This window comes from Haemaphysalis longicornis, unplaced genomic scaffold (assembly GCF_048455015.1).
Source record: "Haemaphysalis longicornis isolate Haplotype H1 unplaced genomic scaffold, Haemaphysalis longicornis Haplotype H1 scaffold_9, whole genome shotgun sequence".
Lineage (NCBI taxonomy): Eukaryota > Metazoa > Arthropoda > Arachnida > Ixodida > Ixodidae > Haemaphysalis > Haemaphysalis longicornis.
Window position 1 is genome coordinate 96,453,504 of NW_027526460.1, and position 22,882 is coordinate 96,476,385.

At 47.2% G+C, this 22,882-nt stretch overlaps 1 protein-coding gene across 1 annotated transcript in view; it reads left to right on the forward strand.

Moving 5' to 3' along the window:
• LOC144151725 (uncharacterized) overlaps positions 1-22,882 on the forward strand; it is a gene marked incomplete in the record, with an annotated part of 363,083 nt that overhangs the window by 298,840 nt on the left and 41,361 nt on the right. The window contains 3 exon segments of the mRNA XM_077682846.1: positions 6,406-6,484; positions 8,038-8,369; positions 12,965-13,432. Coding sequence (XP_077538972.1) covers positions 6,406-6,484; positions 8,038-8,369; positions 12,965-13,432 — 879 coding nt within the window.

The window sequence follows — 22,882 nt, forward strand, 5'->3', positions numbered from 1 at the left end:
CTGCGTGACGCGCACTGTTTACACTGTGGAGCGGAGGGCGTGTTGTCAAGTGGACTGCGACACACACTGTAGAGGCGCGATTAACTTTCGGAACAGCTGCTTTTCCATCCTCTTGTCAGGCGGCACTTGTCAGGCGGCAGCCTGAAACACGGTTTTGTTGCCAATGTGACCGCGATTTCGTAAGTAAGCTGTATACCGTATCAGTTCCCCATCTTTGTATGACTGCCGTGTAAATCAACCTCCTGAAGTAACAGTTCCAGTGACTCTAGGGCTGCCGTATTTATATATCTGTATATTTAAAATCTCTGCACTTGCATGTGCACGCTTTATTTTTACCTCACTTTCCTGTATTTAAAAAAAAGCTGCAAGTTGTTTTGCTCGCCGCTCAAGTTGGAAATGGATTGTAAGGTGCACTCTGACTGTGCAACTATTCTATTCTCTTGTGTAACTATTTTGTATCGTTCGCTCGGGAATTTATAGTGTGTGTAAGAGGGGGGGGGGGGGGGGCTAGGTTGTTCTCGTTAAAGGGTGGTGAGGTCGTACGTGTTTCGTAAACATTCGTCACACCTGTTGCTTCCACGACCTAGCCAGCGCTATCAAATGTGCAAAACGCAGTAATCACAGTGCTACTTGGGTGCCTTTGAGCGGAGGGGTAAATTTCAGGGATTGTTATCAGACCAAACAGACACCCCCTAGCTCGTGCTGAAACGAGCAGAAATGTCTCTCTGTTGCTTAACTTCGGTAGACATCCAAGGGTAAAACACATCGCGGATTTTCTCCCCAATGTATTTATGTATAATCGAGAAGCCTACTTCAAAGGTGCGTGTAGAGTGTCAGTGATGAATGGTGTCATGTGGAGGTATTTAACAATAGGCCTTAAGTAGTCTTCGCTGTTCATACATGGCCGCTTAAATTGACACCCGAAAAGCGTGCCCCAGCAGTGTACGGTAATATATGCAAAATACCTGAATAATAAACTCAAACTGAATGCATTTGTGTACAGTTGTGAAGCCGACTGCTCGGTTTATAGTGGTCCATAGCGCTAAGACGCGGAGGTGTGTAATAACAGGCGCCAGGGTCATCACACTTCCATAGCAGAGTTCGTATATTGACTCTGGAGGGATGTCTTCCTTGCAATGCATGTGTATAATAATGAGGCCGACTTTAGAGGGGCTCGCTTTATAGCTGTCCACGGGGCTAAATAGTATCTTGAGGGGGTATTTTAGAAGAGGTTCGGCCCAATCTAGAACGAATAGCACGTTTATCCGGCAAGTCTCATTTGCGGGTTCATGTAATTTTTTTGCATCTGGTCACGGGAACAGTGTCCGTGTTCCGCGCTATTCCGCAAAGTGGATTTTTTCTGAAACAAAATTCCCCATTTCCAAGTCTCTTCGTAAAAACATTTAGAGCTCGCGCACGCAGCGGGGTTCGGCGGCGGCGTTGCATTTCCGCGGCAAAACTTTATCGCGTGGAGGCGAAGTTTCCTGCTTTGCCGGCGGATGGCGCCACGGGCTCGGAGGCGTCAGGCTGCCTCGGTCGCCAGCCCACGCTCCGATTTGTGTGCTTGATCGATCTGACGTCACGGCTGAGTTCGTTCACCTTGACGGACGTCGTCTCGTTCCTCGATACTCTGCACCAAGCGCCGGCCAGCGCTGGTTTCTTCCTCGCTCCCGGATAACGGTGCTACTTAGTGCCGGGCCGATTCGCTTTTCTCTCTGGGGGACGACGTCTCTCGCGGCTCATTGCGTTGATAAGTCTCCCTTGGTGCCGCGCTTAGTGAGCCGTGCAGGATAGCGTGTTGTAATATCCTGAAACTGCTTGCCCGGAAAACTCGTTGTGCGTTGCCTGCAAGCTGGAGTTGTGATAAGGGTTACGTTTAAAAAAGTCGCATAAAGACAAACGAGCAATCACACGACTTTGATAGACAGAGGAATCACTCAATCAGGAAAATCAACGCTTTGGTGCCACTGTTTTTTGTCACCCCCCCCCCCCCACACACACACACACACAGACACTTGCAACCACTAAAACATGAAGCCATTGCAAGAAAATTAATACAGCCGCCGTTAGGCGTTGACGTGGTTCGGTCGTGATTTCCGGTTGCTTATTTTGTTATGCTAATGAGCATGGGGCTTCACTGCGGAAGTGTTTTACAGCAGAGTTTATCTGTTTGCAAGTTCTGATGAATCTAACTGCGCGCGTTGCCCACGCAAACAATGACGGCCGTTCGTTAAATTTTAAAGAAAGTTTGCCGCGTATCTGCTTGCTTGACTGCAAATGTCGTTGAAAGACGATCTCTGCCACGCGGCACCCTCTTCTCTTTCACCCTTCCACCCATGACAAGTGCAGTGGAGGTTTGGTCAATTTAATATTCACCCGCTCGCACTGTTTGCGCGCCATCTGTCGGGAGCTTTTGTTTCTGTTGCGCTTGGAGAAGCTCGAGGCGACACCTTTTTTTGGTTGGGCGACTCTCAAAACAGCTCGACAAAATTTGAATGCAAATTACTAACAAATCGCGTCCGCCGTATTCCCAGAATGCGCTTAAGGTTTAGGAGAACTGCTGAAGCCGCCCAGTTCTAGTCAGTTTCTTTGCCCCAAGCAAAAACGGACGCCCATGGTCGCACCGTCACATGGCGTAATTTATTACGCGGTGAAATGTCATTCGACGCATTGTTTGATCAGCGATTCAAAAGTACCGCTTTTTAAAACGAAAGCTATCTTAGTGGGACCGATTGCGTCCTCTCAAAAAAATATGCATTTCCCCGTCGACCAGTTGGTCGACCGAAAAGCTCTGATAAGATCTCTATGCGTGAAACCGTGCTTCCATTGTGTCAAAACAGTCAATTGAAAACCGCGAAAATGGAACGGTTCTAGATAAGGCAATGCACGTATCGATCATGAAGAATGAGTACAAAAGTACTCCTATATCTCAAAAACACGTATCGGCATGCATTTAGATGGTTCGCAGATGCGTTTACTTGGGGCGCGCAAAATCGTCGCATGGGTTTTTTCTTCGTTTGCGATTTGGGACTTTGAATGTTTGACGATCGATTGGGCGCATTTTTAGCTTTCGTGCTTCTCTCAGCTTTCTTTAGAAAGGGATGCCAAATTTTGTTTGTTTGTTTGTTTTCACGATGGCGTCGAGTCAGTGTACTTACTTACAGGCGTGTTTTTCTGCTCTCCGAAGTACGTCACAAATCCCTGCCGCGTCTTACTACGGTGCAGTAAGCTGGTAATCAGCCTGTTTTATCACCAATCTCTTTGCGCTGGCAACAGTCTTTCCTGTTGAACGAAATTGTATCGAGGTACTAGCTGCCCAATCTTTAGAACGAAGCAAATTTGTGCGCTGCCTTAGTGGTCCATCTTTGTCTGACGGTCGAAAACGTCTTGGTTCGCTCGGCTGGCCAACTCGTAGTCGCCAGTTCGTGGCTACCATGCAATGTATGCCTTAACTGGGAGGACAAGTTAGCGAGAGGTGAATTGTCACACACACAAAAAAGATGCGACAAACCACGCACATCCTTCATTCACTGAACGGCAAGTTTCACGTTATTCACGCCAATATTTAACTGCAACCGTGTGGATTAACGGAGTGGCAAATCGAATCTCGTTAGGCAAAGCCTTGCCTCGAGAACACGATGAGTTATTAGTCTTAGAACTGGACCACATGAAAGTCATTGGTGCGGCCGTCGATTTGTCTAACAGCCATTATGAACAGCTGAAGATAATCTTTGTATGTAACCTGCTTTCACCAGCCGTCCACACTTGTGTAATCCGCCACTACCTGTCGCGTTTTACTTTGTTTATATATATATATATATATATATATATGTAGCGAATCAGAAAATGGGAAATGAGGGGCTCTGTGAAATAAACACAAAGTAAGGGTTAGCAGTCACGAAAACCTCGGAAAGCAAAGGGGAGGTTGTGGTGGGTCATAGAAAGAGATGAAGAATTTTTTGAGTCGAAAAGAAAGTGGTGAAAAAATGCCCGCCGGGTGGGATCCGAACCCACGACCTCCAGAACCCTATATATATATATATATATATATATATATATATATATATATATATATATATATATATATATATATATATATATATATATATATATATATATATATATATGGATATAGTCGCGCAGAAGTGTATCTCTGAACTGACAATACTTTTGGGGCTTATCTCGTCGTCTCCACGTCGATCGGGGAGCAAACATCCGAATGCATTTCCGCGATGTGCATCATTGTCCGCCGTGTGCCCCAATTTACTGTCTGATCGTTTCGTGTGTTTCGCGAGCAGAGATGATTGCTGTAATGATTCCGTCGCTGTTCACTGCGGAAACCGCGCTGCCTCTTCAGAGTTGCTCCTGGTTCTGACGAGTCAAAGCAGAACACCGCCGTGCGTACATCTGTCGAACGCAGCACGAATATCAAGCTATTGATTCGTATCCTTTACACACTAGCCTGAGATCAACTTCAGTCTTTGAGCCGTGTTGGGGGTACTGTACTCTCGAACGCGGGTTCATTGACTCTTGTCGACTTCATTTTTAACTTCTGAAATGACATCTGCGCAAGCGTCTCGGGAACATGCTGAAAATACTGGGCTCGTGCGTCGAGAGCTGTCGTGTTCAGAGAAGGCCGCTGTCGACAGAAAATTGGATATTGATTCCCATCTCTGCGCTGCCTTGCTGCGTCTGACAGCCGTGTTCTTACTCGATACCGTCGACAACAACGGGAGCCAGAACGGGCGGAAATCGCGTCTCTCGAAATCGCGTTTGTCGTTTCTGCGAAATTGTTCTCGGCTTGGTAGGAGCTGTCACCGGCTTCATTTGTGTTGCCATTTCAAGGCATCGCTGGAATAATCGCGACATATTCGTTCATGCCGGAGGGAATCGGAATATTGACATTTTTGAACATGTGAGCATCACTCACGCGTTACTTGGCTCCGTTGGCGAAAAATGTGGCGTCCCAAGATCGGCGTGGCCGGGATATGTCGGCAAAACTCTGCCTGGCGGGTGCTTCACGAGTTGGCGCTACGCGCCCGCTTGGCTGCTGCCTCCCGTGCGATTCCCTAGATGACGCAAGCTCGCCTTGGGCGCGTGGTTTGCAATCGAGAAGCGACAGCAACGGAGGAAGCGCCTATATTATCGTGTGCGTCCACATCTTGTAGTGGGCAGCCGAAACATGTCCGTTTGCGGCAGTGACGGCAGTCCAGGACTGGAGAGCTCAGCTAAAAAGGCCAGTTTGTCGTCTTGCGCGTCGCGCGGCATCATGCACTCTTTAGCGCAAAACTCAGCGACATTACCCGGCCACATTACTCAGTGAGAAGCGATGCCCACACATTATCACTTAAGAAAAAGCTTAGGTACTCCTGTAGTTCTTCCTTTTTTTTTTTCTTTTTTGTACACCGTACTCCGACCGGTGGTTCAGTGGAAGCTCGGCCCGAACCCCTCAGATACCTAGATAAAAAGAAGGCATCCACCTTGATTTATAGAATTTTTTTAAGTCAGTCAGCTGACGGGCTCAGTTGGCCTGGCCAGGTACATGCAGTTGTACTTGCTTGAACTGTTGTACTGGTTGGTCCCAATTTTGCCTCCGCGGGGGAAATGGATTGCAGCTCGAAAAGAAATTCCTTCGTCAACCACAGATACCATTGGATTGGATGCATTAAAACAAAAGGGGGGGAGGGGGGACGTTTAAGCTTGTTTACTGTGCTTGGAAACGTTTCAGTTTTTCCCCCTCTATTTCATTAAAAATGCCGTACGTCTCGCACGATTATCTACCTTATCTCGTAAAGTAAAGCATCTTTTAACTTACGCAAGTTTATCCATCAACGTATTTTAAATATAGATGAAAGAAATGCGTCAATATATTGCCACAGCCATTTTTTGTTTAATTGTGTCATTTGGGGAATTTACTGCGGCTAAAGATAAGCGAGTGAGGTACGATCACGCACACTGGGGTATTAAATTTGTCCCCGTTGCCTGATCAGTAAAGTTACAGTAGCTGACATGAGTCGTGAAATCACTGCAAAGCTAAACGAGCGTTTTTTTTTTTTTTCGTACTTTTTCATTGCCAACTTACTGCGGAAAAAAAGTGGAAACTGATTCAACGTTAAATCACCTCCATTTATAGACTTCAGCGGTCTTGTTTTGATTAGAAGTGATATAATGTTATTCTATTTGCCGCAGGTGTCGCTTAGCTTTTACGGTCCGTTGTATGTCCTATGAGGAGCCGATGATGTGCTAAAGGTTGTTCATCTTCTTTGTGTCCTCTAAGAAAATTATTTGTGATGTACCTAGACATTGTATGTGGGCCCTGCTCCGGCAACGTGGCGGCCTTCAAGTTTGTTCACAGGAAAGTTGCCTCACTTGTCTTTCTCTCTGTCGTTCTGCCCGTCTTTGCAGTTGCTGAACGACTTTGCCAGAATGAGGTGGAACCAGGGAGCCCCCAAGAAGGCACAGGCGAACTCTGTCTTCTACACTGGTGAGCGAATTTCGCAACGGTTTTTACATATGTATACGCAGGGCTACGGGAGGCCTAGCTAATGTGAACGTTGGTCGTTGCTGTAGAAATAACTGTCGCGCCTGTCACTTCCTGTCTGTATATCCCTTCCGTTTTTAAAAACTGTCTCTAGGTGTGCAAATAACTCTTCCCATTTCTTTTTCTAGTCGTGCAGGTCCCCAATTCCTCCCATCCCCTATGCAAGACGCGGTTGCAATAATAGAAAAGCCACCTCAACCCTCCTTCCTTACTGGCCCCTCTTTCTATTAAAGGGCGCATCCTATGGTCCACCGCGTACACTCCAAGACTGGATAGCGCACTATCCTGGGGCGCATTCTGTTTCGACTAATACTCGCGGCGGCACCGTTCCATTATGTTTATTTGCGCGTCACTGCGGCCATAGAGTTTCATACTAATATATACTAGAGGGAAATCTGTCGCTGCAGTCGCGGACCGCCGTGGGCGGCGCCATTGCCGCTAGCGACGTTCTTCGCCTACTTGGCTTAGCTAGCCATATGGCTTCTTTTTTGTCTCGGAGCCAAAATCAACAAAAAAGGGTAGTATGTTTTCTTGTTCATCGTGCATGAAGCTTCTACATAATCCCTGACAAATTATTCTTTTTCAAGGTTCAATTTTATAATAACAAAACAAATTTGATGAACATTCTACAGTAATATTGTTGCTTTTTTTTGCAGCCAGAGCCAAATTTTCAGCCTGTTCATGAACCATGCCAAGTACAAGTGGAACGTGCCTGCCCGGTACATGACGGAACGCTCGCCTAAGCGCGGCTCCCCTAGACAGTGGCGCCAGATTTCCCTTTGTATATTAGTGTGAAACTCTATGACTGCGGCCTGGGCTCCCACGGGCAGTGTTTTTACTCAATTTCTAGTTAACCAGACAAGTGCGCTACCCAAGCTCGGTGCGAAACAACGCTACCTTCTAGCAACATTTGGATATCAATGACCAATCGGTTTACTGGGGGGGGGGGCTTTTGATCAGTGACTGGTGGAGCACGCTGTATATGAAGCCCTGCTGCCACGCCCCTGAACGCTATCGCATTATCATCCACTTTGAGTGCAAGCAAGCGCGTTCTCTAGTTCCTGTTTTAATATAGACGGTATTCACTGAAATGTTTGTCTATTTCTTCGCTTGCCAACACTGGAAACGGCCACGGACATGGCCGAAGCGCTACTGACATGGCGCGGCTTGTGTTACTGCGGCCGCACGCCGCAGAAAAAAAAAACACCGGCGTGCGTCGTCTGTTTGGTTTCAACCCGATTCTCAACGGTGGTGTCAACACAGACGTTATTAATCGCACTCACATTGAAGTGTAGGCATTACTCGTCCGGTGGGGTAGAGTTTGGAACGTGCAACACACATCGTGTGCTTAGCACGGGCAAGTACAGCCATCCCGCGGAGAGCGACGTAACCAGTGACGGCGCACACACATGGTTGCCTGCATGCGGTCCTCGCCAGTGAATACAACCTATACTATCAGCAGTGGACTTTAGTCGTGGCGTTCACTGTGCTCGCAGACGGTTTATCCCCGGCCCCGAGTTGCCTGGCCCCGTGTCGGGGGGTTTCCGGAGGCGCCCCCACGCAGCAGCCCATCTACTACGAGCCCCCCGACGCCGTGGGACCCGTTGCCACGGCTTCCCCGCTGCGTGCGGCGGCTCCCGGCTCCGGGGCCCCGGACCGCTGCTGCAGCAGCGGAAGCAGCAGCAGCGCCGGCAGCAGCAGCAGCAGCAGCAGCAGCGGTAGCACGGCGCCGCGGCCCAACGCCATCGTGTCGCCCTTCAGGAACAAGCCGCCCACCGACTCGGCCCTGCTGGCCGCTCCGGCCTACGGCTCCAGCACGGGCACAGAGGTCAGCCGACCGCTTCGCCCTTTTTCTTGGCGCTCACTGTTGGGCTTCCATGATTAACGGTCTCGGATCGTCTGCGGACAGCCCGTGACGCGATCCGGTGCTCGATTTTCCCATGTAATCCTATGGGACTTCCGGTCCGAACGCAGTCATCGGACTGCCCACGGATCGTCCAGGACTGCCGAATCGAGGAGGCCCATTGGGTCTTTAGTCTTTAGTAAAAACCTCTCTTTGCCATTTTTCTCCGCGAATTCTTTTTACTTCACAACGAATTCTTTGTTTTGGAGGGACAGGTGATAACATTTTCCGGCATTCTCCAATTTCATTACCAGTAAATGCAACCATCCGTGGGCGTGGGCTCAAAGTGGCCGTGCAGTATTAATTCATATAATTTCGCTTATTAGCTTCACCATGATGAACTAAGTTGGAAGAAGTGATAGCACTAAATTATGGCACGCGCAGGTTGGGTTGATCCGTTCAAATATTCTACGCATGTTGGTCCTGAGCACAAAAACGCTACCCGATGCATTCACTTGAACTGTCAGTCGGCGAAAAATAATTTCGATGTACTGGATTCATTTTTTGGTTCCTTTGATTTTCAATATGACTTCATTATGTTGTCAGAAACTTGGTATGATGCCTGCACAATTCCGTGGAAACTACCTAGCTATAACTGTTTCACAGAGTCTAGAACTGCCTCGCGTGGGGGTGGTGTCAGTCTTCTTGTAAAAGATAATATTCATGTAAACCGCCTTGAAGACTTTTGCCATATAACTGACAACTATGAAGTATTATCTGTCCTTTATGGTCGCATTGTCTTTTCTGTTTTTTATCGCCCACCGAATGGAAATGTTCAGGCATTTTTCTCGTTCCTTGAGCAGTTTCTGTTGCAAATGTCTGATTTAAAGTATAGTATAGTCTGGGGAGGTGACTTTAACATAGATACGCTAGCTGATAGTCAAATGAAGCGTGAGTTAAACATTCTACTGAGTACATACGGTTGTTTGAATACAATAGCAGTGCCTACCAGAATTACCTGTACTACGGAAACTTGCCTTGACCTGTTCATCACAAACGTTGACCCTTCCACTGTCAAGGCAGGTGTATTTTCCTGTAGCATCAGTGACCACATGCCAATTTTTCTCAGTTTAAATCGAAGCTTCCAAAAGCACGTGCCACATGAAATCCCCATGACTCAACTTATCACACCTTCTCGTCTTGAGAGCTTTCGGGATGAACTGGGCCTTCTTGACTGGCGAGATGTTTACACAACGCAAGAACCAGACATTGCCTATGAAACTTTCCTTCTTCGTTTTAGTACTTGCTACAAGAAGCATTTTCCCCTTGGCTCTCACCAAAAGCGCTCTGCTAAAATTCGTAAACCGTGGATTACTGAGTTACTATACAGGAAAATTAGAATTAAGAAAGATCTGTACAATAAGTTTATCAAATCGCGTGAAATAGCCGACTTAAAAACGTTTAAGAGCTTCCGCAATAATTTAAATAACGAGCTACGCCGTGCAAAAGCTCGCTACAACGAAAAGCAATTTTCAACTTGCGGTAACGACGGCAGGAAGCTATGGAAAAAAATTAATTTACTGCTAAACCGAACGCAAAACAACCACACCATCGAACGAATCGTCCAGAACGGCACAGAAGTTCGGGGTGAATCGTTACCCAATGCATTTAATGATTACTTCACGAAAATCGCAACTTCAACGGTAAATCTTAATGCATGTCTTTCCATAACTAGCTGCCCGGAAACTATGTACTTGCGCCCCACAAATGAAGCCGAAGTTATCTGTCTTTTCTCTGAGCTGAGCAATAGCAGCGCGTGTGACGTGGATGGCCTGCAGATTAAACCTGCAAAATATTGCATAGATATTATCGCTCCGGTACTAGCACATATTTATAATCTCTGTCTTTCCACCGGTGTTTTCCCACAAAAAATGCAGGTAGCAAAAGTTATTGCCATTTTCAAAAAAGGAGATAAAACTAAAATGACAAATTATAGACCTATATCAATACTGCCAGTCTTTTCCAAATGTCTTGAAAAAATTATATTTAATCGTCTCTCCGGATTTTTTGAAAGTAAAGGTTTACTTACTGAATGCCAATACGCCTTTCGAAAGAACTCATCCACACAACACGCCCTTCTTGAACAAAAAGAATTTATCCTAAAAAATTTAGAAACACGCCTGCTCACGCTTGGTGTTTTCATAGACTTCAGCAAGGCTTTTGATCACATTAATCATGCTCTCCTACTCCAAAAATTAGGTCGTTATGGAATCCGTGGTGTCGCCTTAGACCTTATTACATCCTATCTGGAACATCGAAGCCAATTAGTTGTGATAAAAACTGCTTCCCAAAGTTTACCAGTGAAAGCTGGTGTTCCACAGGGAAGCATACTGGGTCCTCTTCTTTTTAATATCTATATCAATGATATAGTGCTTGTTGATCACCACACCAAATATGTGATTTATGCCGACGATACAACTCTGTTATTTACCTCGAACTGTGCTGCCAGCCTTGCAACTACGGCAAATGTTGTTTTAGAAAAACTTTACCGCTGGACCACTGATAATGGACTTAAAATAAATGTCGATAAAACGAAAGCCCTTCTGTTTCAGGCAAAAAACAAGAATATTACCTTGGAAAATGACATTATGCTAGCTGGTTCCAAAATTGAAATTGTAAGCTCAGTCAAAACACTGGGTGTGATTTTTGATGAGTGCCTGTCATGGACTAACCACATAAACTTTCTTGCGGGCAAACTTTCTAAAGTTGTAGGAATGCTGTTCTGTGTGAAATACCTCCCTTTAAAGGTAAAAATGATAATCTACGATGCCTTATTTTTCAGTCATTTAAACTACTGCTGTCTCGTTTGGGGCACGACATCAGCTTCAAATTTAAATCAGTTGTTTCTTTTACAGAAGAAAATAATTCGTTTAATATGTAACGCACCATTCCCATGCCCCACAGAACCGTTATTTCGACAACTACATGTTCTAAAAATTCATCACTTATTCCACTATCGATTAGCTTTAGCATATAGAAAGGATCAAACATCTGGCCAAAACCGTTTATGTAACATAGCCTTCCTAAATCGACGCGTTCAATTGTATAGCACTAGGTCACCAGAATACTGGCAAGTACCTCGCTCACGAACGAATTACGGTATGCAAATGCTTCGCCACACATTGCCTACTCTTCTGAACAACCTTGCTGCCAAGCAGGTTGATATCACCTCTTTATCTAGCTTACACGATTGCTTTATTTCCTAGAATGGTCTGAGCGCTGTGAATCTTGCCCTCTACATTTTTCTTATCTCGTTTTCGGCTTTTTGTTCCTGTGCCTTGTAGTACTGCCATTGCCAATTAGTATTGCCAGTACGTTGCTTTGAATATTTTTACTTGCTCTACCATTCACTACAGTGATGTCGGTGACTGTATTGCCGTTGTGTCTGTCGCGTTTTTTTTTTTTTTTTTTTGTGAATGACTTGCAGTTTGAAGGTATTCTCGTATCTTTATTTTTTACCCCGTGCATGATACCGGTTGCTGTCTCTATGCCTTTCAATTTTGCAATGTTTCTTTTTTTTTAATTCTTTTTTTTTTATTCTTCTTATTCTTTTTTTTCTTTCTCCTCTTCTATATGTAAGAGTATTGTGTTACCCCACTGCCCTGCTGCTGAAAGGGTTTTTGGGCCCGTCAAGTTGCAATTGAGCAACTTTTTCCCGATTTCCCTTGATAAAGATTTGTATGTGCTTTACTGGAAATAAACTTTCAACTTTCAACCTAATTATTGCGCAGCATACATCGCACTACTGGCATTGTGAAGGTATTTAGTGCACACCCGGAAGTAAGATAAGGAGGGTAGCCGATTATTCCGATAACGGGGAGGCTCGGGGATCAGTTTCACGCCGCTCGCCGCAATCCTCTTCGCTGACCTTGCGTTTTCATTGCTGATAGGCAGTGCGCCGCTGTCCGTATCGTCGAAAGCTATAGAGGGGAAGCGACACAAGGGGAGGAGCGTACGAAGGCAGGAAAGAACGAACAGCGGAGCGAAGCGAACTTTTGACGTTTGACGTCGTCCAGCTTAGCTCGTGTCGTCCTCGTGTAGTCGTTACGGAACATTCCCTCCCGCAGTGACTTTTTGCACTGCGGCAGTAACTCTTCCAGCATAATAAACAGAGCAGTTTTGTATGTCACCTCTGGGACGTCATTGCGGAATTCTTTTTTGCACTGCGGCACACACTTTTCCGAGCATAGCAAGTACATCAGTTTTCAAAACAGGGTGTGCATTAATAGCGACCTTGCTTACGAAATTATCTAGTGAATGCAATAAATAGTTTTCTTGCCAGGTACTCGTTAACACCGTTTGCATGAAACAGTAATCTGTCGTCGACCACGACTTTTAACGCAAGGGTTAAGTAACCTTCGCTGGTAGAGAGGACCACATAGGCGTTGAAGGCCAGCGGAATCCTGGAATTAGGATAGCCACCTTCTTTCCTCCCTCTTTTTTTCATTTAAATAAATATATTTTCAATCAACCAGTCAATCCTTGTCTCTTTTTTTTTTTTTTTTTCGTTCACTTGCCAGGTCTGCGATGGCAACTGCGGCAACATCATGTGCAGCGTGCGCGCATCCGCGGACAGCCCGCCCTCGTCCGAGCCTGCCACGCTACTGCCGCCCGGTTCGACGACGGAGCTCGCCGCTCCCGTCTCGCTCGACGTCAACGACGACGACGACGCCGGCGGAACGGTCGGCGGCGACGCCAAGCTCGACACCGCCGCCGGGAACAAGGCCGGGTGCGCGGACGGCGCGCAGCGTACCGTTCCGGACGTGGCGCACGATAGCGAACTCAAACGAGCCGCGCTGGCGGCGGCGGCCGCGGCTGGCAACAGTGAGAGGCCGGTTTCGGACGACGTCCGCGGCACGACGCTTGGCGCTGCGATCGGCTCGACGACGACGGCGGCGGCGGCGGCCAGCGTGACCGGTGCGCCCAGCGTCGAGTCGTCTGCCAACGTCAGGGTCGTCACGATGCTGGGAAAGCTTCGCGGGCGCACGGTGAGTGCTCGAGGCGTGCTTTCTTTTGCCCCCCACTACCGCTTGTGTTTTCGTTTCAGCTGAATTTTTCGTTTCAGCTGAAATTTCCCGTCCGGCGTTGCGCTCTTGTAAGCGGCGTGGAAGATGAGTACAATTAATGGGGTGCTATGTATTAATTATTAATCGCGCGGGATAAGCGTGCCAGGGCGGCGTTGTTGTGGGCTTGGAAGTGGTGGCTGCGTTTCTTTATCCGTAGTTTGTTTTCGGAATGAGGAGTGGGACTAAGTTCAGAAGGAAGAAGTACTTTGTTTTTGCGCCCGGCTGTCAAATATTGGTCGGCACGAGGTATTTATTTGGCTATTTGGTGGGGGTGACTATAATGTCAATATGTCTTGATAAAATCGCACTACGCAACCGAAATACAAGTGAGAAAAAATTTCTTCCTACTGCACTTGGATGTCTTCACTGTTCTTTTTGCACTCGTGGTATTTAAAATATTTATGCAATTCAAAAGTGTTGCAAATTAACGAGGAATAACGCAGCCGCGTGCCAATAGAAAAAAACAGAACAGGATTATTTCAAACAAAAAGTTTAGTTATTAGAAAGTTTAGATATTTAGAAAAGATTAGATTATAAGTTTGGCATCTACGTAGTTGCGTTGTAATCGTGGATTTCTTACTTGGCATCGTTTCAGCATTGAGCTGTGTTTGTTTCCGAGAGGCGGAAAGACAGAAGGTGAAATTAGTTGATTTTCATGCATATTTTAACATTTTGTGGTGGTACATGTGATTTTTGTCTGCCTGATTACACGAAATACACTAGGCAGTCCTCCATTTCGCGATCGTGGAGTGTAGGTGTTTATCGGCCCTATCTCCGCTTATGGCAACTTACGGAAGCTGCGTCATTCCACAGCACCCGCGATAATTGCTCGTAATTTCGTGCCGAGTGATAGAAACGGGCTAGGCAGTGTTTTTTTTTTTTTTTTAGATACGAAAATAAATCAATTTGACGGCGTAAGGAATCTTGACCGTGTCAGCCTAACGTTAAGTTATGAATGCGCTAGAGTTGCAGACGTGCTCGATGCCTCTGCCCTTGACAGACGTGGATATTTATCGTGTTTTTACTAGTTTTCTGAGAACGAGTAGTGAGGTCAGGTACTGGTGCCTTACGGCGTCATGTGAGCGCAGAAATGTTTGAGACCAAAAAAAAACGATGTTTAACCTTTTTTTTTTTGTTATCATAACGCCTTGTTTTGCTGTCCGTCATGCGATAATGAGTATAAGGCCTGCGTGCTACTGTAGGCTACATTTGATCCATGCTTAAATATAAGTCAAAGAAATGGCTGTTTTTTAATGATTTTCCAGCTAACGGAGTGCGGAGGTAGTGAGCAACAAATATCTGAAGCTTACATCGACGTCTACGTGGGCGCTTTCTCTGGGAAAAAGTGTTACTGATCTAAGAAAAAAATACTTTATCTTCATGTAGCCGTGTAATTCGCATTGCAAACTGCAACCATGCTAAAGTCGTCCGAGGGAAAAACCTCAGTGGGTCATCGGAAGCATTCTTGCGCGTCAGCAGGACCACTATTGAAGCGCCAGTCGCTTGAAACCATGATGTAACAAAGGCGGCGGAAGTCGTAGATTGCTTCGTTCAATAGGGAATTTCGTTATTCGGAGAACGGAAACGCCCTTCAACCGTGTTTGTTACATCCAGAAAAAAATGCGTCAAACTGGGTTTCGGTTTAGCCGGGTTTCAACTTGTACAAATTCTTAGTGTTTCGCCTCGTCATTCTCAGCGTTTGCTAAGTTTTAAAACTCGCTTATTTTTTTTTTCGTGCGCTTGGAATATATTTAAAGCGAAAGCTTTATTAGTGGGAACGATGGTGTCTCGTCAAAAAACTAATGCATTTCCCCATAGACCGGTTGGTCGAACGGAAAGCCATGATAAGGTCTCTGGACATACCTCGCGGGCAAGAAACCAGGCTTCCGTCGTGTCTATACGGTTACCTGAACATCGCGAAAATGGAACGGGTTTCTACGTACATTAGACATCACACGCATCTATGGTGAAGGAGGAGTATAATAGCACACCTTAATCGCGTAAACCACGTATCTGTGTACGTTTAGGTCGTTCGTAGATGCGTTCACTTAGTGCGCGAAAAATCGTCGCAAGGGTTCGGTCTTCGTTTGCGATTTGGGTCTTCGAAAGTTCGACGATCGATTGGGCGCACTTTCAGTGAAAGTTGGACGCAGTTTTAGCTTTCCCGATTTTCTCAACTTTCTTTAGGAAGGGATAGTTTGTTTGTTTGTTTGTTTGTTTGTTTGTTTGTTTGTTTGTTTGTTTGTTTGTTTGTTTGTTTGTTTGTTTGTTTGCAAGCGCTGGGCCCATCTTGTTTCCGAAGCTCTCCCGTTAACCGTCAGCCACCGTGATCTACGGCTTCTCTGCTCCTTTTCTGCGAACGCGTAGGGGTGAGGGGCCTCGGTGTGGTCAGCAGTTTAGAATCGGTGGTCAGCATTCCTCGGTGGGGGTGAGCAGGAGCCGACCTCTTCGTGACCTGTTCGTTTACGCGTGCTGGCTTGATGCGCGTGCCGTCTGTATACGAATGTGGGTACAGTTCAGCGCCCTTCGCGTGGAGCAAGCGGCCTATCCCGCTCTCCTATGAATAGCGCTTCTATACACGTCGCCGGTTATTGCAGTGTCCCGTATTACCAAAGCTGCGTCCCTCGCGCGCGCGTGCGTGCTTGCGATTTTGTTCTGTCAAGGCCGTCAGTATCTATGATTGACAGCTGCTTAAACAAAAAGGGGTATTTGTGGTGCTAGGTTCCCGCAAACAATCGAACGTACCGCCTTTAGCTGGGGTATAGTGTGCATCTGCTTCGGCAAATCCTCACGATCGGGGTACTGCTGCAATTGGTGAAGACGCCGAAAAAGAAAGTAAATAAATACAGACAGAAAGCGGCATCTTCCTTCCTTGTTGTCGACGAATTTTAAACACCAGACTATAGGCTGCAAGCCTTCAGTGGCAATCACTGAACTTTCGTTGGGCGTACCTGTCCGCTCCAATTTTTCTTCATTCTTTGCTTTCTATTTTTTTTTTGCCTATTTTTCCTTTCCAACGCGCAGGATCGCAAACTAGGCTCTAGTCAGGATAACTTTCCTCCCTTTCTTCTACATCCTTTCTTCCTTCCATTAACCCTTGTGCAGGTCCACGAAGTTCGGAGTTAAAAGTTATTCCCAGCGCGAGTGTAATAATCTCGCGGCTCAACTTTGCTTGTTATGTGTTGGGAATCTTTATTTGTACTGATAACGGTGTCAGGACCTGGCTCCGTCTACCAAGTGCAGAGACTCTCTCTCTCTCTCTCTCTCTCTCTCTCTCTCTCTCTCTCTCTCTCTCTCTCTCTCTCTCTCTCTCTCTCTCTCTCTCTCTCTCTCTCTCTCTCTCTCTCTCTCTCTCTCTCTCTCTCTCTCTCTCTCTCTCTCTCTCTCTCTCTCTCTCTCATTTTCGGTCACCAAGTGAAGCGGTCGAAATCCCCTGCCAGTGCTGGCAATGCTCCCAGGCATCGCGTAGTGTCACGCGAGCGGTGAATCCGGCCGCTACCTGAAAATTGATTCGTGCCAGCTTCCAATTTAAAATTATGGCGACGAAAGATACGTGCGCACGCTATCGGGAATGACTGGTACATCGAGGACTTTACCCTGCATCATCGCTACTAGCAGTCCTTCGCGGCTGCTGCTGTGCCGTATTAGCCTTGCCAATGGTGCGGCTTTCTAATTACCATTCTCGGCCGTCTGTTCGCGACTATTATGTACGCCTCTAACTACCTTTCACCGCGCGTAAATTACACTGAAGAGGGGGAGGACACGGCTGATATGACAAAAACAGAAGCGCTGATAAGACTTGACGTTCTCATGTGAACTCTATAGTGCCTTGGAACGAGTTTTATTTGAGCCATGTTCCCATGCCAATTTAGCATCGATCCGGAGATGCTGTGAAAATCCTTTTAGCCTTCCTGACGCTTCTTTTATTGTGTTAGTTACCGTATTCAGATGGTGGCATAGTTTAGTTATTTTAACGACTGTGAAAAACTCCGCGAAAGCAGAGGACGAAAGAAGGGGAGTGGCCACGGACTGCACCTTCTGTGTCTAATCAATGTACCAACCAGCCCAAGTTCGTATTGTGCTTAGTTAATTCCAGTTTTCACGAGACCTGTGCGGGTAGCTAAGACTGCCAAATTTTCCAGTCATCGATCGGCCCGTTTACCGCCAACAAACTTCGTGAATGTTGTTGAGCCGTACCACTGACGCGAGACACACGGCTCGGTTTTGTTTTCTTAAGCAAAACAACTGTAAGGGGCCCACCGGAGCTCAGCTATTTCGGGTAAAGGGTAAATTCGAAGCAGTTTCGCTGAGCCTTCGAAACTAAACAAAGCAATTCTCCCATGACTCAGCTCTCGTTCTTCCCACCTCCCTTTCCCTTTTCTTCAGCTTTCTATGTCACGGTACCAATGTCTCTTGCCGGGTCGCAATCAGCTGGTTAGACAAAGACTCACACTGCACATTCGCAGTCGTCTTCGCCAAACCTTGGTGCACCGAACTATACACGCGTTTACCTGTTTGCCCTAGGCATTGCACATCGGTAGTCATCTTCGCGAAACCCTAGTACACGGAACTATACGTCTTGGTGCACTGAACCATACGCGTGTTTGTGTTTGCCGTAGCGCGCTGCAACTGAGAAGCCGTGTCCTCGGCAGTTGTCGTCGCGCACCCAAGTGTCGACCCCCCGGCGCGACCTCCCACGTGAGGAGCCATTTGACGCGCTCGTCGCAATAAATGCCGTGCGTTCCCTCCCAGCCGTCGCTTCCCCGACCCAAGCGCCACCAAGCGAACACAGCCGGCGTAGTTAGCTTTAGCTTTTTTGCCCTCTTTCGTAATCGCTCAGGATTACAGCAACGCCACGATTGCCGTCACCAGAATCGGGGTACTTTTTTGTTCCCATTGGTTGTGCGGTCGTGCCCGTTTCCTGTTCATCGCGCAGCGGCAGCACAGCTGCTGCAGGTTGACGGTTTCGGCCGTCGTCGTCGTAGTCGCGGCTCCAGTTTTTCCACCCGCACCGCGTACTGTGCAGTGATGAGCCTTCGGCGCTAGCGAGAGCCGCCGTTTTCCCCGACGATGAACCTGAAGCGTCACAGAGCGTCCACGATGCGGCGAAAACCCAAGTTGGTTCGGCAGGACGGAACGGACTTGGTGACTCTGTCTTGGAGAGTACGTAGTCATTCCTTGCATTTCCTCTTTTAAATTATGCAAGCCTTGCTTGTAGCGGTTTGGAGCACGCGCGCGCTAGAGTCTGTCTCTTTATACTCGCCCAAGTCGCGTCAAATTGAGCGTAACTGAACCGAAGTCGAAAACAGTCGCCTTAATTCTAATCGACAAAGCATGTCCTCTTCCTCCGGGGAAAGTCGTCTGTCGTCTCGTCTGCGTCTCCGAGCGCTGTCTACGATGAACCTAAACCAACCAGGCCAACCGACGATTCTGCTGTCCTTTCGGGAAACTTGCCGCCATCTCGTAATCGAAACATTTCCGCGTGGCTGCGGGTGTTCTTTTTTGTCTCTCCGAAAGCGTATTTTCTTTCCAGACTCCCAAGTCGCAACTCTGGACCGCCCAGCTCGTCTTTCTTCCCCGCCGTCGGAACATTGTTATACCGTCGGCAACAGCGTTGCACGGGGCGCCCCGCGTTCGACGAAGCGCATTCCGAGGAATTCCGCGCGGAAAGCGAGAGATCGGGTCGCGCGTACGGTTTCTCAGAAGGCCGCTGGCGCGTGGTGCATAGCGGAGCGGAAAAACAGCACCCTTTCTCTTGCACGCATACCCTCGGTTTGCCTTTTCCGTTACCTCGGTCCATTTTCTTTTGTTCGCGTCTCCCCGGACGCCCCCCTCATCTCTCTCTCTCTCCCCTCTACTGTTCTTCCTTCGTTGTTTACGCCTTCAAAGGAAGTTTCCTCCTCCGCGGCGTGTGACGTGAGGGGGGATCAGCCGGAAAGGAAGCTCGGGCCCTCGGCCGGGCCCAACTTCCGCTCTTCGCGCCATCCTTTCCACGCACTTTCCGTTTGCTGTGCTTAGTTCGTTTCGGGCACGCGTGGCGACTTAACGGGACCACGAAGGCAACCTACATACTCGTATTATTTCAGATTAATAGCCTTTGGTAACTCTCTAAACCTCGGCGTCACTGCTCGCACGCACAAAAAGAGTAACGAAACGAATGTTAAACCTTCAAGACCCCCGCCATGCAACGTCTGCAGTGACATAATTGGTTTGGTACCATGAAGAGTAGTGAGCGGGTTAACGTCGCACTAGCATTCAAGCAGCCCGGTTAAATGGAAATGCAGGCGCCAGTACAATTTATTTATTTATTTATTTATTTATTTATTTATTTATTTATTTATTTATTTATTTATTTATTTATTTATTTATTTATTTATTTATTTATTTATTTATTTATTTATTTATTTATTTATTTATTTATTTATTTATTTATTTATTTATTTATTTATTTATTGATTGATTGATTGATTGATTGATTGATTGATTGTAGGGTTTAACGCGCCGACGCAGTGCAGGCGATGAGGCCAGCTGTAGTGAAGGGCTCCGGATTAATTTTGACCACCTGGGGATCTTTAACGTTCGACGAAATCTCGAACACACGGGCGTTTTCGCTTTTCGCCTCCATCAGAAAAGCGGCCGCCGCGGCCGGGAATCGAACCCGCGACCTCGTGCTCAGCAGCCAGTACAATGGTAAAACCCTGTTTATTTTCGGTTGCCACCAGCCGCACTGGCTAGTCCCCGTGACGTCATAGGGGCAGTGCGAGAAAGGTGCCGGCGAGTTCACGCTCCCTCAGTTGTTTCTAATTATACACCTCAATTGGAAGTTAGCGTTAAAATTGCCGCGATTCTTCTGGCTTCGAATTAACGAAACTTGTCTTTTGTCTTCATGATGTATAAAATTGTCACTCGCACGGCAAATTCAGGTTTTATTTTATCAATATTTTTTTTTGCCTTCGGGAATTTTAGACTAGAGAAATTAATTAGACGAGAATTCATCGCATTTATGTCGCAAAAGCTGGGAAGAAGAAATGGTAATGAGACGCCATAAATCGTTAGCAAAGCAGTGCCTTAACAACAAGTCCGGCTGCAATGGTGAAGGCTTTCGGATGAAGTTACGAGATTCATCTTTAGCGTGTTTGTCTCCAAGCGCCCTCTTTTTGGTGTACTACTTGACAAGTCCAGAAAACTTGACCTTTACGATCTTGGATGTCACTGGTCGTAACGCGGTGAACGGCCTCAGCGAGTGATGCTCGTTCTAATTTTAGTCTTACGTCATGTAGCTGCCTTCGCGTAAATTAGTCATTCGTATTCTTGCACAGGTTAATGTATTATATATGGACAATCGTTTTTCTTCCTTTTAGGCAGTCTGGCCCTACTTCAGCAAATAATGTGTACCCTGAAATTCGGGCTTATGGATTGCCTGGATTGTCGTAATGGTCACGCTGTGTGCATTGTCATCGATCGCTGCTCCCCGCGATTCCAACAATGCCTTGTAGAACGAATCATTGCGGTGTTAAATTTAATAAAGTGCACTGTCCTTGCCTAATACGTAGATGACCTGCTGAACTATGGTTTAAGGTACTGAGAATTTTTTTTTGAACGGTTATTTGGCATTCCTAACGCTGCTCATCGTCGGTCGTCGGCGGCTTAGCGCTCGTCTTGCTTTTTCATAACAGAACGGCTCAAAAAACAAACGCTTGCGTGCACGCCGCTTTCTCTCTCTCTCTCTCTCGCACTGTTCTGTTTTGACAGATATACGAACTCTCCCATCCTTTTTGCTTTTTTTTTCTTCATTCATCCTGCCCATGCGTCGTAATTCTGTTAAAATTGAACCGACTCGGTTACACATAGGCGTAAAATTAGAAAACGTGCCACAAATGCTTTTGTATGGGTTTCTGTATTCACGTTACCGTTATTTGATGGCGTAACTGTCATTGTAAGCATTTCTGGGCTCGTGTAGCAGCCCACGCCTTTGCAGTTATCGAGGACTTCCCTGGAGCGGCGCCACAGGGAAATGCTTCCCGGCCTTGGTGCGTGTCAGGGATTTAGAAACGAAACACAAATTGCGTCGCTTTAATTTCTCGCCTGTGTGCTCTGGAGTGTGGGCGCTCGGTACTCGCGATTTCCCGAGATAATTGCTGCGATCCGAGTCTTCACGAGATGTCTCGCTAGCTACACGGCAGCGAACGCAAGACTGTGCTACGGGGTTTTCAGTGTAAAGCCCGTTCTACATGGTTCGAATTAACCTGCGGCGCCGCTCGTGCTGCAAAACGATCTGTGTTTGTTGCTGGCGAAGCTACGAAAACATGTCCTTTCGCCGCACGAGCGGGGCCGCAGATGCGAATTCGTAGGTAAATTCGAACAATGTAGAACGGTGCGGCCGCAGCATGTATTCTAATCTCAGCAGCAGCGGCGGCGGCATTGACGCGTACTGCGCCACTCCGCTACTGGCGTCAGGCGCCGCTCTGTTGCCACGCTACGCTGGCTGCGCTGTCCTTGGTGGCCCTTTTTCTGAGCAGTGTATCCTCCGCCGGTGGCGGCTATGCGCACGTCTATCTTTCCTCGAATCGTACGCAGTTCATTCGGGAGGATGAAAGCAGCTGCGGCGGCAGCGAGCGTTGCGTGCCTGCGTATTTGCCCCCCTCCGCTGGCATTCCACGGCAGAACACGGTTACGGGGGCTTTGTCGGCCGCCGCGGCGGCTTCAACAGCGTTGTCGCAGTGTCAATTCCTGTAGCGCACGTTTCTTACTTGCTCTTTTTGTTCGCAAATTCGCTCCTGGGGCTGAGTTCTCAATTTTGTCCATTTCGTGTTCGTTTCAAAGTTCCCGCTTCTTCGAGCGAGCTCTGATTGGCTGAGAGCAGACGGCACGCGTGTGACGTAAGGCAAGCAAGACGCGACATCAGTTTATGTTTACAGGTCAAAGGCCTCGCAAGTGAAGTTTTTGAAGCGGACGCGAAATGTTCGTTTTTGCGACGGTTACAACTCAGAATGCTGCCCCTGGTGTACTGCTTTAACTTGTTCCGTCGTATATTGAGTGGAAAAAAAAAAAAAAAGAACGCTTTCCTGAGTCGCATCTAGAAATGCGCGACGCAGCTGTGTCCACTTTTAATTGCGAGTTATTTAAACGTGACGCGAGACGTGAGCTGGGTGGCGCGGGGTAGCATGAAGTTCTCAATACCGTGTTTTCTTTCCTGTTTTTCAACGAACGCCATCCCGGGAGCTAGTTTATTGGTTCCGTCAGTTGTTTTACTGCCCACTTCGGGGTAAAATAAACGTCAGCCTTCGCTGCCGCCAAAATGTATGCGTTCCTTCGGTGCTCGTCACCGGGGCCGGGTCCCGTGGTCCAACTCCGGTGTAGTATACGTCTAGG